At 40.9% G+C, this 12,621-nt stretch overlaps 1 protein-coding gene across 1 annotated transcript in view; it reads right to left on the bottom strand.

Moving 5' to 3' along the window:
• Window positions 1-12,621, bottom strand: part of LOC139546624 (coiled-coil domain-containing protein 141-like) — a 49,162-nt gene that overhangs the window by 15,812 nt on the left and 20,729 nt on the right. The window contains exons 5-13 of the mRNA XM_071355220.1: window positions 11,768-12,021; window positions 10,874-10,993; window positions 10,214-10,420; window positions 7,043-7,215; window positions 6,625-6,766; window positions 4,398-4,517; window positions 1,050-1,241; window positions 670-846; window positions 129-308 (exon numbers count right to left, since the gene is read on the bottom strand). Of these exons, the coding sequence (XP_071211321.1) occupies window positions 129-308; window positions 670-846; window positions 1,050-1,241; window positions 4,398-4,517; window positions 6,625-6,766; window positions 7,043-7,215; window positions 10,214-10,420; window positions 10,874-10,993; window positions 11,768-12,021 (1,565 nt within the window). The remainder of the gene's footprint in view (window positions 1-128; window positions 309-669; window positions 847-1,049; window positions 1,242-4,397; window positions 4,518-6,624; window positions 6,767-7,042; window positions 7,216-10,213; window positions 10,421-10,873; window positions 10,994-11,767; window positions 12,022-12,621) is intronic.

Raw genomic sequence — 12,621 nt, 5'->3', positions numbered from 1 at the left:
TTTCTGACATTGTATTCAGGGGGGTCTTACTAATTCATGATATTGCACTTGATGATACATTAAGAATACATTGGTTGGGATTCAGGAATTTGTAATGGATATACATTATCTACTTCTTTTTACTGTACCTTTTTCAATTGTTCTTTGTATTTCTTCCACTGTTTCTTGATGGACTTCACCTGATTGTCGTGGAGCTGCCAGGAGGTCCAGAGGTCCGACAGGTCCATCTTCTTCTTGTTCAGCTCCTCCATGGTCTTTTCCACCACACTGATGGCTACCCTCACATTCAGGTTCAGGTCCTCACTCACCTGACGATGCCAGCATAAAGAATCGATTGCTATCAGGTACTGGGTCTTGTCTGTATCCTACAGCCCTCACATACGAAGCACCACTGGATGTTGGTTTAACCATTCTCCCTCTTGTTTGAATTACAGTAATAAATGGTTCTAAGGTTTTTCTATATGCGTGCAGACAGTGGCCTGTTAAGTACAATTTATTCCAAAGATAATTATACAGCAACAATAAATGGGTTTTCCAACTTCTACTAGATAAGTATAATCAATTATTCTAAAACTGGCAAATGTCAGGCTGCCAAAACTGTTGCATGAATAATAGCATTTGAAGAAGCTGAGTCCTAACAATTTCTCTAACCATGTAATAATGTCTAACCATGTTAGATGAATTGATGTAGTTGTTTCCCAGGTCCTGCATGGCAAGGAAGCGTTCCAACATGGACTGCCACTTAGCATCAGCGATCTCCTTCGACGTGACACCACTCTCCTTGTTGTCCTCCTCCTCTGGCTTCCAGTTATAGCTCTCATGTAGACTCTGCATCTGCTCCTCCACCTGAAACAGCATAGGAATTACAACTCTATTCAGTACAATGTCACTGTTATTCTGTTATTCACATTTCACTTCAAATACATACAGAACAAGGATGTTCAGTCAGTCAAGAGACCACTGTGTCACCTACCACTGTAAAACACTAACATACACAGAACAAAAAACATAATTACATTTCAACAAAATATAATGTAAGACAAAATAACCTCCTCAGCAATTCGCAAGAAGCCCACGTATGGTCGGATATTGTCGATGCGGGATGTGATGTTTCTGGTGACTGTCTTCAGCTCCTCCTCTAGCAGTGATGCTTTGTTGGAGAACTCAGTGGCTTCAGGACACTCCAGTGTTTTCAGTTCCGTTATCTGTTCTGCCATGGCCTCTGCCTCACTGCCTGTTTCCTGACAACCAAATGACCAGGATTGAGAAGCTCTATAGTATCAGACACATATACAGTACCAGTCAAAAGTTTGGACACACCTACTCATTCAATGGTTTTTCTTTATCTTCTTTGATATAGGGGGCAGCATTTTCATTTTTGGATGAATTGCATGCCCATAGTGAACTGCCTCCTACTCTGTCCCAGATGCTAATATATGCATATTATTATTACTATTGGATAGAAAACACTCTGAAGTTTCTCAAACTGTTTGAATGATGTCTGTGAGTATAACAGAACTCATATGGCAGGCAAAAACCTGAGAAGAAATCCAAACAGGAAGTGAGAATTCTGAGACTGGTCGATGTTAAAGTCATCGCCTATTCAATTCCCTGTAATATATGGATCTGTTTGCACTTCCTACGCCTTCCACTAGATGTCAACAGTCTGTAGAACGCTGAATGAAGCCTCTAGTGTGATGTGGGGCCGGATGGGAGGTGTTTCAGTCATTGGTCTGGCAGATTGCCAGTTCTTGGTCACTCGCTTTCCTCACGCCTTGCGTTCCATAACTTCTACAGACATGAAGGAATGCCCCGGTTGGAACGTTATTGGATATATATGATAACAACATCCTGAAGATTGATTCTCTACTAAGTTTGACCAGTTTACTCGACTTGTAATATAACTTTTTGAAGTTTTCGTCCGACGTTTGCCTGCATCTGCGTGAGCGTTTGGACACGTGTACTACACATGCTAGCAAAAGTAGCTAATTGGACATAAGTAATGGACATTATCGAACGAAAACAACGATTTATTGTGGAACTAGGATTCCTGGCAGTGCATTCTGATGAACATAATCAAAGGTAAGAGAATATTTATGATGTCATTTCGTATTTCTGTTGACTCCAACATGGCGGAGAAAGGTTAAATCTGAGCGCCGTCTCAGATTATTGCATGGTGTGCTTTTTACGTTAAAAAAAATTAAAATCTGAACAAGTGTATCTTTAATTCTGTGTAAAACATGTATCTTTCATCAAAGTTCATGATGAGTATTTCTGTTATTTGACGTGGCTCTCTGCAATTACTCCGGATATTTTGGAGGCATTTCTGAACATGGCGCCAATGTAAACCGAGATTTGTGGATATAAATATGCACATTATCGAACAAAACATAAATGTATTGTGTAACATGATGTCCTATGAGTGTCATCTGATGAAGATCATCAAAGGTTAGTGATTAATTTTATCTCTATTTCTGCTTTTTGTGACTACTATCTTTTGCTGGGAAAATGGCTGTGTTTTTCTGTGGCTATGTACTGAGCTAACATAATTGTTTGGTGTGCTTTCCCCGTAAATCCTTTTTGAAATCAGACATGTTGGCTGGATTCACAACATGTGTAGCTTTAATTTGGTGTCTTTCATGTGTGATTTCATGAAAGATTGATTTATATAGTAATATATTTGAATTTGGCGCGCTATCCCAGAGAAGTTAATTGTACTATTTTCAACATTGTAGAATAAAATAACACATATGGAATCATGTAGTTATCAAAACAGTGTTAAACAAATCTAAATATATTTTATATTTGAGATTCTTCAAAGTAGCCACCCTTTTCCTTGATGACTGCTTCGCACACTCTTGGCATTCTCCCAACCAGCTTCACCTGGAATACTTTTCCAACCATCTTGAAGGAGTTCCCACATATGCTGAGCACTTGCTGGCTGCTTTTCCTTCACTCTGCGGTCCAACTCATCCCAAACCATCTCAATTGGGTTGAGGTCGGGTGATTGTGGAGGCCAGATCATCTGATGCAGCACTTCATCACTCTCCATCTTGGTCAAATAGCCCTTACACAGCCTGAAGGTGTGTTGGGTCATTGTCCTGTTGAAAAACAAATGATAGTCCCACTAAGCGCAAACCAGACAGGATGGCGTATCGCTGCAGAATGCTGTGGTAGACATGATGGTTAAGTGAGCCTTGAATTCTAAATAAATCACTGACAGTGTCACCAGCAAAGCACCTCCACACCATCACACCTCCTCCTCTATGCTTCACGGTGGGAACCACACATGCAGAGATCATCTGTTCACCTACTCTGCATCTCACAAAGACACGGCGGTTGGAACAAAAAATCTCAAATTTAAACTCATCAGACCAAAGGACAGATTTCCACTGATCTAATGTCCATTGCTCGTGTTTCTTGGCCCAAGCAAGTCTCTTCTTATTATTGGTGTCCTTTAGTAGTGGTTTCTTTGCAGCAATTCGACCATGAAGGCCTGAATCCTCTGAACAGTTGATGTTGAGATGTGTCTGTTACTTGAACTCTGTGAAGCATTTATTTGGGCTGCAATCTGAGGCTGGTAACTCTAATGAACTTATCCTCTGCAGCAGAGGTAACTCTGGGACTTCCTTTATTGTGGCGGTCCTCATGAGATCCAGTTTCATCATAGCACTTGATGGTTTTTGCGACTGCACCTTAACAAATTTTCAAAGCTCTTGAAATGTTCCTTATTGACTGACCTTCATGTCTTAAAGTAATGATGGACTGTCATTTCTCTTTGCTTATTTGAGCTGTTCTTGCCATAATATGGACTTATGGGCTATCTTCTGTATATCACCCCTACCTTGTCACAACACAGCTGATTGGCTCAAACTCATTAAGAAGGAAATAAATTCCACAAATTAACTTTTAACAAGGCACACCTGTTAATGGAAATGCATTCCAGGTGACTACCTCATGAAGCTGGTTGAGAGAATGCCAAGATTGTGCAAAGCTGTCATCAAGGCAAAGGGTGGCTACTTTGAAGAATCTTTAATATAAAATATATTTGGATTTGTTTAACACTTTTTTGGTTACTACATGATTCCATGTGTTATTTCACAGTTTTGATGTCTTCACTATTATTCTACAATGTAGAAAATAGTAAAGAATAAAGAAAAACCCTTGAATGAGTAGGTGTGTCCAAACTTTTTACTGGTACTGTACTTCAGTACAGTACTTCAGTACAGTACAAGACAGAGTTAGGTCCATTTGAATTCATTCAATTCAGGAAGTTAACTGAAGTTCCTGAATTTAAATGGAATTAACCCCAACCTTGGTACAAGATATGTAAATGAACAAAGGGGACATACATTTGAATTAGGTTGAGTATATGCACAGGTGCTATGCCTGACTACCTGTGTTTGTGAGGAGAGTTCCAGGTGTTTGTTGAACATGTCTTCAGACTGGGAGAGCAGGGAGCCTGGCTCAGTGTTGCTGGAGAGAACACAGTTACTGCTCTTTAGCCACACCGAGATCTGGGACAGAAAAACATGACTTTTACTTAACTTTATTAGTTCCACAATTTGCATTTTCATACATTTTTTTCCACCTTTATTTAACCAGATAGGCCAGTTGAGAACAAGCTCTCATTTACAACTGCGACCTGGCCAAGATAAAGCAAAGCAGTGTGACACAAACAACAACACAGAGTTACACATGGAATAAGCAAACGTACAGTCAGTAACACAATAGAAGTATATATACAGTGTGTGCAAATTAAGTAAGTTTAGGGTGGTAAGGCAATAAATAGGCCGAGGTGGTGAAATAAATTACAATTTAGCAATTAAACACTGGAGTGATAGATGTGCAGAAGATGAATGTGCAAGTAGAGATACTGGGGTGCAAAGGAGCAGAAAAATAAATAACAATATGGGGATGAGGTAGTTTTACAGATGGGCTATTTACAGAAGGGCTATGTACAGGTGCAATGATCTGTAAGCTGCTCTGACAGCTGATGCTTATAGTTAGTGAGGGAGATATGAGTCTCCAGCTTCAGTGATTTTTGTAGTTCGTTCCAGTCATTGGCAGCAGAGAACTGTAACGAAAGGCGGACCAAAGTAGGAACTGGCTTTGGGGGTGACCAGTGAAATATACCTGCTGGATCGCGTGCTACGGGTGAGTGCTGCTATGGTGACCATTGAGCTGAGATAAGGCGAGGCTTTACCTAGCAAAGACTTATAGATGACCTGGAGCCAGCGGGTTTGGCAAATAAAATATGAAGCGAGGGCCAGCCAACGAGAGCATACAGGTCGCAGTGGTGGGTAGTATATGGGGCTTTGGTGACAAAACGGATGGCACTGTGATAGACTGCATCCAATTTGCTGAGTAGAGTGTTGGAGGCTATTTTGTAAATGACATCGCCGAAGTCAAGGATCAGTAGGATAGTAAGTTTTATGAGGGTATGTTTGGCAGCATGAGTGAAGGATGCTTTGTTGCGAAATAGGAAGCCGATTCTAGATTAATTTTGGATTGGAGATGCTTATTGTGAGTCTGGAAGGAGAGTTTACAGTCTAACCAGACACCTAGGTATTTGTAGTTGTCCACATATTCTAAGTCAGAACCGTCCAGAGTAGTGATGCTAGACGGGCGGGCAGGTGCTGGCAGCGATCGGTTGAAGAGTATGCATTTAGTTTTACTTGCATTTAAGAGCAGTTGGAGGCCACGGAAGGAGTGTTGTATGTCATTGAAGCTCGTCTGGAGGTTAGTTTACACAGTGTCCAAAGAAGGTCTATATATATATACAAAATGGTGTCGTCTGCGTAGAGGTGGATCAGAGAATCACCAGCAGCAAGAGCGACATCATTGATGTATACAGAGAAAAGAGTCAGCCCGAGAATTGAACCCTGTGGCACCCCCATAGAGACTGCCAGAGGTCCGGACAACAGGCCCTCGATTTGACACACTGAACTCTGTCTGAGAAGTAGTTGGCGAACCAGGCGAGGCAGTCATTTGAGAAACCAAGGCTGTTGTGTCTGCCGATAAGAATGCTGTGATTGACAGAGTCGAAAGCCTTGGCCAAGTCGATGAATACGGCTGCACAGTATTGTCTTTTATCGATGGCGGTTATGATGTCGTTTAGGACCTTGAGCGTTGCTGGGATGCACCCATGACCAGCTCGGAAACCAGATTGCATAGCGGAGAAGGTACGGTGGGATTCGAAACAATTCAGTCAAATGCAGTCAACTGAAATAGATGGAAATGTACACACATATAAAAGCATTGGCAGTTGACTGTAGGCTGTCAACTAGCCTCACAATACGGCTGAAAATGACCAATCTGACTTTAGATCTTCTTAACTCAACATTTTTGTGTACCTTTCCTATTGACGGTAAATGATATGCAATCGTCTAACTTGCACATGCTTATTTCAACTCTGAATCAGGCCCAATGAGACTAGCAGTGGGCTTACACATCAATAGGAGTGCAATAAAAAAGATAGCTAAAGTTTAGCCCCAAATGGCACCCTATTCCCTATATTGTGCACTACATTTGACCAGAGCCCTACGGGTCCTGGTCAAAGGTAGTGCACTATAGAGGGAATAGGCTGTGCCATTAGGGACACAGCCTAAGGCTTGTGTGTACCTTGTCTATGAGGTCTTCACATGTGGACACCAGCTGCTGTCTCTTGGCTGCCAGTGCTCGGTGGGCGTGGCATTCCCGGCTCAGAGTATCAACCCGGTCTCTCACATATCCCAGCATCCTTTTCACCCCTTCCACTTGGGTACTAGAAATACAGTAAGAGCCATGTATGCTGTCAAATGCTCCATGTAGTAATAATAATATCTGCATTCTTGATCGATCATCCGTCTATCAAAATAAAGGCCTATTTTGCATCACATACAGTTTAACAAGCATATTTAAAATCTTAGTTTTGCTACACCAGCAATAAGCAGGCTGTGGTGATACTTGACCACTGCAGGTTTTAAACTTGACTAGGGTGGCAGTAAGGTTTTCAGTCTGAGGACTGAGGATGTCCTAATATGGATGCCGTGTACTTTACCTCTGTGGGTCAACCTTCTGCAGTATGAGCTGTCCTCTCTGAAGAGGGTCGGTGGCTGACTCTTTAATGCTTCGCAGCAGCTCCTCGTGCTTTTTGGCCAACTTAGGCAACCGTAGTGTCTGGCTCTTCAACCCCTTTAGTTTACTCTCAACAGTTCCCAGGACCCCAAAAGCCTGACATAAACAGAAATTAGAGGATAGGACATTGTACATAAAAGAAATCATGTAAACATGATAGACAGTTTAACGGAAGTCCTGAGTAAATGTAATATTTGTCATTATAATAAAAATAAAAATGTATGATGCAGTAGATGGCACAAATGTGCCCTTAATGTCCACTTGAGGGCAGCATATTCAAATCAAATTCAAGTCACTAGTTCACTATGCTGTGTAAGGACCTCAAAGACTTAGTGCTTCAATAATAATTACACTCTTCACATATTTGTAGGGCACATGATTGGTACAGTAAATACCTTGTTGGCACTGCTAAAGAACGCATTGCTTTCCTGAATGTGATATCTACGGTTACATAGCCACCTCATTGGTACTGCTATAGAAGGCGGCACATGATATGTATAGCATGTTGTGTGAGAGCGTAACGCATTGTCAGTAGCTAGTCTGTTTTCCGTGTTTTAACCTTTTACTGCAGTGGGTTAAATCAATAGTGTTTCTTGGTGTTCTTAAACAAATCTACTATGAAACAAAAGTATACACCTCACATACAGTACAAGGCAAAAGTTTGGACACACCTACTCATTCAAGAGTTTTTCTTTGTTTTTAGTATTTTCTACATTGTAGAATAATAGTGAAGACATCAAAACTATGAAATAACACATATGGAATCATGTAGTAAGCAAAAAGTGTTAAACAAATCCAAATATACTTTATATTAAATATTCTTCAAAGTAGCCACCCTTTGCCAGGATGACAGCTTTGCACGGTCTTGGCATTCTCTCAAACAGCTTCATTAGGTAGTCACCTGGAATGCATTTCAATTAACAGGTGTGCCTTGTTAAAAGTTCATTTGTGGAATTTCTTTCCTTCTTAATGCATTTGAGCCATTCAGCTGTGTTGTGACAAGGTAGGAGTGATATACAGAAGATAGCCCTATTTGGTAAAAGACCATAAGTCCATATTATGGCAAGAACCGCTCAAATAAGCAAAGAGAAACAACAGTCGATCGTTACTTTAAAACATGAAGGTCAGTCAATGAAGAACATTTCAAGAACTTTGAAAGTTCCTTCAAGTGCAGTCGCAAAAACCATCAAGCGCCATGCTGAAACTGCCTCTCATGAGGACCGCCACAGGAAAGGAAAACCCAGAGTTACCTCTGCTGCAGAGGATAGGTTCATTAGAGTTACCAGCCTCAGAAATTCTCAGCCCAAATAAATGCTTCACAGAGTTCAAATAACAGACACATCTCAACATCAACTGTTCAGAGGAGACTGTGTGAATCAGGCCTTCATGGTCGAATTGCTGCAAAGAAACCACTACTAAAGGACACCAATAAGAAGAAGAGACTTGCTTGGGCCAAGAAACACGAGCAATGGACATTAGACCAGTGGAAATCTGTCCTTTGGTCTGATGAGTCTAAATTTGAGATTTCTGGTTCCAACCGCCGTGTCTTTGTGAGATGCAGAGTAGGTGAACAGATGATCTCCGCATGTGTGGTTCACACCGTGAAGCATGGAGGAGGAGGTGTGATGGTGTGTTTTTTTTTGCTTGTGACACTCAGTGATTTTTTTAGAATTCAAGGCATACTTAACCATCATGGCTACAGCATCATACTGCAGCGATACACCTTCTATTCTGGTTTGAGCTTAGTGGGACTATAATTTGTTTTTTGACAGGACAATGACCCAAAACACACCTCCAGGATGTGTAAGGGCTATTTGATCAAGGAGAGTGATGGAGTGCTGCATCAGATGACCAGGCCTCCACAATCACCCGACCTCAACCCAATTGAGATGATTTAGGATGAGTTGGACCGCAGAGTGAAGGGAAAGCAGCCAACAAGTGCTCAGCATATGTGGGAACTCCTTCAAGATGGTTGGAAAAGCATTCCAGGTGAAGCTGGCTGAGAGAATGCCAAGGGAATGCCAAGGGTGTTACTACATGATTCCATATGTGTTATTTCATAGTTTTGATGTCTTCACTATTTTTCTACAATGCAGAATAATTTTTTTTTTTGCCAGTGTGGAATAAAAACTTTTGACTGGTACTGTACATGGTTATGGGCTTAAGAAGACACCTGTACTTTGAAATGTATTACATTTTGAGTTTGCATCCCAATTCTCCACTTTATGTACATCACAGAAGACTGAAATATAACAAAACCATTTGACATAGAAACACTGGATTTTCAGCGGGTTTTTTAAAATAAGGTTGACTAATTATGAAATAGTGAAAAATATTGATAACATTCCACCCATGAGGCCACTAGAGGGCAATTTGGTCATTTAACTGCAGGAAAGATATGGATCTTACTACATAGATATTCCAACTAAATAAATACTTTTAAACAGCTATCTGGCAAGAGTGTCCTCATATATTTGGATGGTCTATATCCTACAAGTTTAGCCTTAATTTTTTTGTTAAAGCTACAGTACCTTTTTGGCACAGTTTATGTGGCACATTATATGTACAGTTACTGTCACTATCTTGTTGGCACTAATAAAGAATGCATTGCTCTCCTGAAGGTCATATGTACAGTTTCAGTAGCTACCTTGTTGGCACGGAAGGCATGTTTTTCCTGAAGGTTACACTAGTATAGATATAGAACCGTTCTATCTCTATGTTCACTAATTAGTAACTACTATCTTGACCCTGCTTATTTGTCGCCACAAGACAGAAGTTACTGTACCTTGTTGACACTGTTAAAGAAGATGTTGCTCTCCTGTAGGTGATATATATAGTGTTTGTTTACATTTATGTTGTTTACAAACATTGAAGTATAACAAGCGTATATGTTGAGTTCTGATGGGGTACGACAGTTGAATTAAACTAATGAGGCATTTATAAGTTATATTCTTTAAGAATCAATGGGTACATATCATTAATTTATAAGTTCAAAAATTGCCCCTTTAAAGGCTTTTACCTTTCAAACCCACGCAAGTGGCTGGACTTTTTATTTGAGGTTATAATTTTTCCTTTTGGTTCTCGGTTACCGTACCTTGTTGGCGCTGCTAAAGAACGCATTGCTCTCCTGTAAGTGTGCGAGGCGGCCCATCATCAGGTTCCAAAAGTGCTCGTGCAGGGCTCTGAGAGCCAGACTCCTCTCAGAGACATGTCCAGTCTCAGCCTCAGCCCGGCCCTCTGCTTCCCCCGCTAGCAGCTCTGAGGCCTGGGCTAGCAACTTCTCCACCAACTCACTCCAGTCCTGCAGGACAGGATGCAGGCACACGCACACACACACACACACAGACAGACACACAACATGCATTATTATAAGGGCACAGTATGACTGATATCAGAAGTACTAAGGTCCAGTCACACAAATTCCCTAGGTGGCAAAGGGCCGTATGGATATTGTCATTTATCGGCATAGTAACAAACCCTCACCTCTCAACCCATGCAAACCCAAACTGTTCAAACTCTTCATACCCCTCTTGTTGGCAGAGATCAAATAAATTGCCGTTTTAAAGCACATTTCCTGCAATTCTACACATTGTGCCATGGAGCGATAGGAACATTTAGCCGCTTTAAAGGACATTTCTTGCAATTCTACACATTTTCCATGTCTATTGTGTGATACAACGAATCAAATGAAAATAACAGTCAAACCCTTAGCAAATGTGTTCCCCATAATATACTCATATTTAAAGTATCATACCTTGGCTTTCTCTTCAAACTTCTTGTATTCCTGAAGGAGCTCTTCATTTTCAGTGAGAGTTGAGCCCAAATGATCTCTTTCAAAGTACAAGTCAGCATTGCTCTTGAACCAGTGGGTTACCTGAAAAGAATACAATGTATTATCACTACAATCAGTTATTCATGAACTTATACTTGGGTAAAGGTGCAATAGATCAGGTAACATGTTACTTCAAAGGAAGAGTTATATGCTTCATGACTGCTCTCCCTGACACTAAGCAGTGGATGCATGTTTACAGACGCTCTTAGCCAGAGCTACTGCCAATAGTGAGTGCATACAGGGTTTGAAACCACAACCCTGGCGGTGCATGCTCCCAAGTGGCGCAGTGTTCTAAGGCACAGCATCTCTGTGCTAAAGGCACCACTACAGACCCTGGTTTGAATCCAGGCTGTATTACAACCGGCCTTGATTGGGAGTCACATAGGGCTGAGCACAGTTGAACCAGCGCTGTCCGGGTTAGGGTTTGGCCGGGGTAGGCCATCATTGTAAATAAGAATTTGTTCTTAACTGACTTTCCTAGTTAAATAAAGGTTAAATAAATCAAATAAAATGCTCTACCAACTGAATCACACGTGATAGAGTAGCAAACCTTTATGAAGCACAGCCAGAGACATCTGTGCTTTCATCATCTTAACACGACCCCGTATGGGTCAACAAGACTGATGGTATCATATTTTCCTAGGTAAGTATTCTCTCAGTTCAATATCATATGCACTTTCTAATACCATACTTATTATCCAAAGGTCATGCCACAGAACATTTATGTCTACTTGCATATAAGGTAGGTAAAGGTTTTAAGTAAAAAGTAGATTTCTAACATGGATTGATCTTGGATATTGACATTTCGTGACTCACTTCCTGTTCCTGCCGATCCCATTGGTAGATGCTGAGGATGACTTCCAGGTCAAGGAGCTGCTGCTTCATGTGCTGGTCCACCTGTCTCCTCCTGTCCTGCAGTATCTCCATAAGACTCTCCACCCTGCCACAGCTGCTGTGAGCCCCCTGCAACGCTTCGCTCCTCTGTAGAGCCTCCTCTGTCTGGAACTCTCTCAGGAAGTCTAGAAGATCATGGCTCTTATTCAGAACCAGCATGGACTTCTCCAGGAGACCTGAGGTGGAGGGGGGGGAGGAGAGAGAGAGAGGGAAGAATGGTTTATTTACTATTACTTGAAAGCATTTCATAGTACCAATAGCTGCAAAGAGCTGAATTACTTGATACTGTAACATTTACAATTTTCTCATTAGAAAGACACTCTTGTTTATAACCAGCATTGACTTCTCCAGTAGACCAGAGGGACAGATATGGGTCAGAATAGGAAAATATGATTTCATTTGCACATACAACATCTTTGAGCAGATGCTGGACATGTGTAACAATATGTATACTCCTCTACGTATTTATTTGGATAGTGAAGCTAAAAATATTAATTAATTTGTCTCTATACTCCAGCATTTTGGATTTAAGATCAAATATTTTATATGAGGCGACAGTACAGAATGTCACCTTTTATTTTAGGGTATTTTCATACATTTTTATTTTTTAAATTTTTTAATTTAACCAGGTAGGCTAGTTGAGAACAAGTTCTCATTTACAACTGCAACCTGGCCAAGATAAAGCAAAGCAGTGCGACACAAACAACAACACAGAGTTACACATTGAATAAACAAGCGTACAGTCAATAACACAATAGAAAAAAAGAAAGTCTATA

The sequence above is a fragment of the Salvelinus alpinus genome, chromosome 20 (assembly GCF_045679555.1).
Source record: "Salvelinus alpinus chromosome 20, SLU_Salpinus.1, whole genome shotgun sequence".
Taxonomy (NCBI): Eukaryota; Metazoa; Chordata; class Actinopteri; order Salmoniformes; family Salmonidae; genus Salvelinus; species Salvelinus alpinus.
The sequence above is the reverse complement of the archived record's forward strand: the minus strand, read 5'-3'. Positions and strand labels throughout refer to the sequence as shown.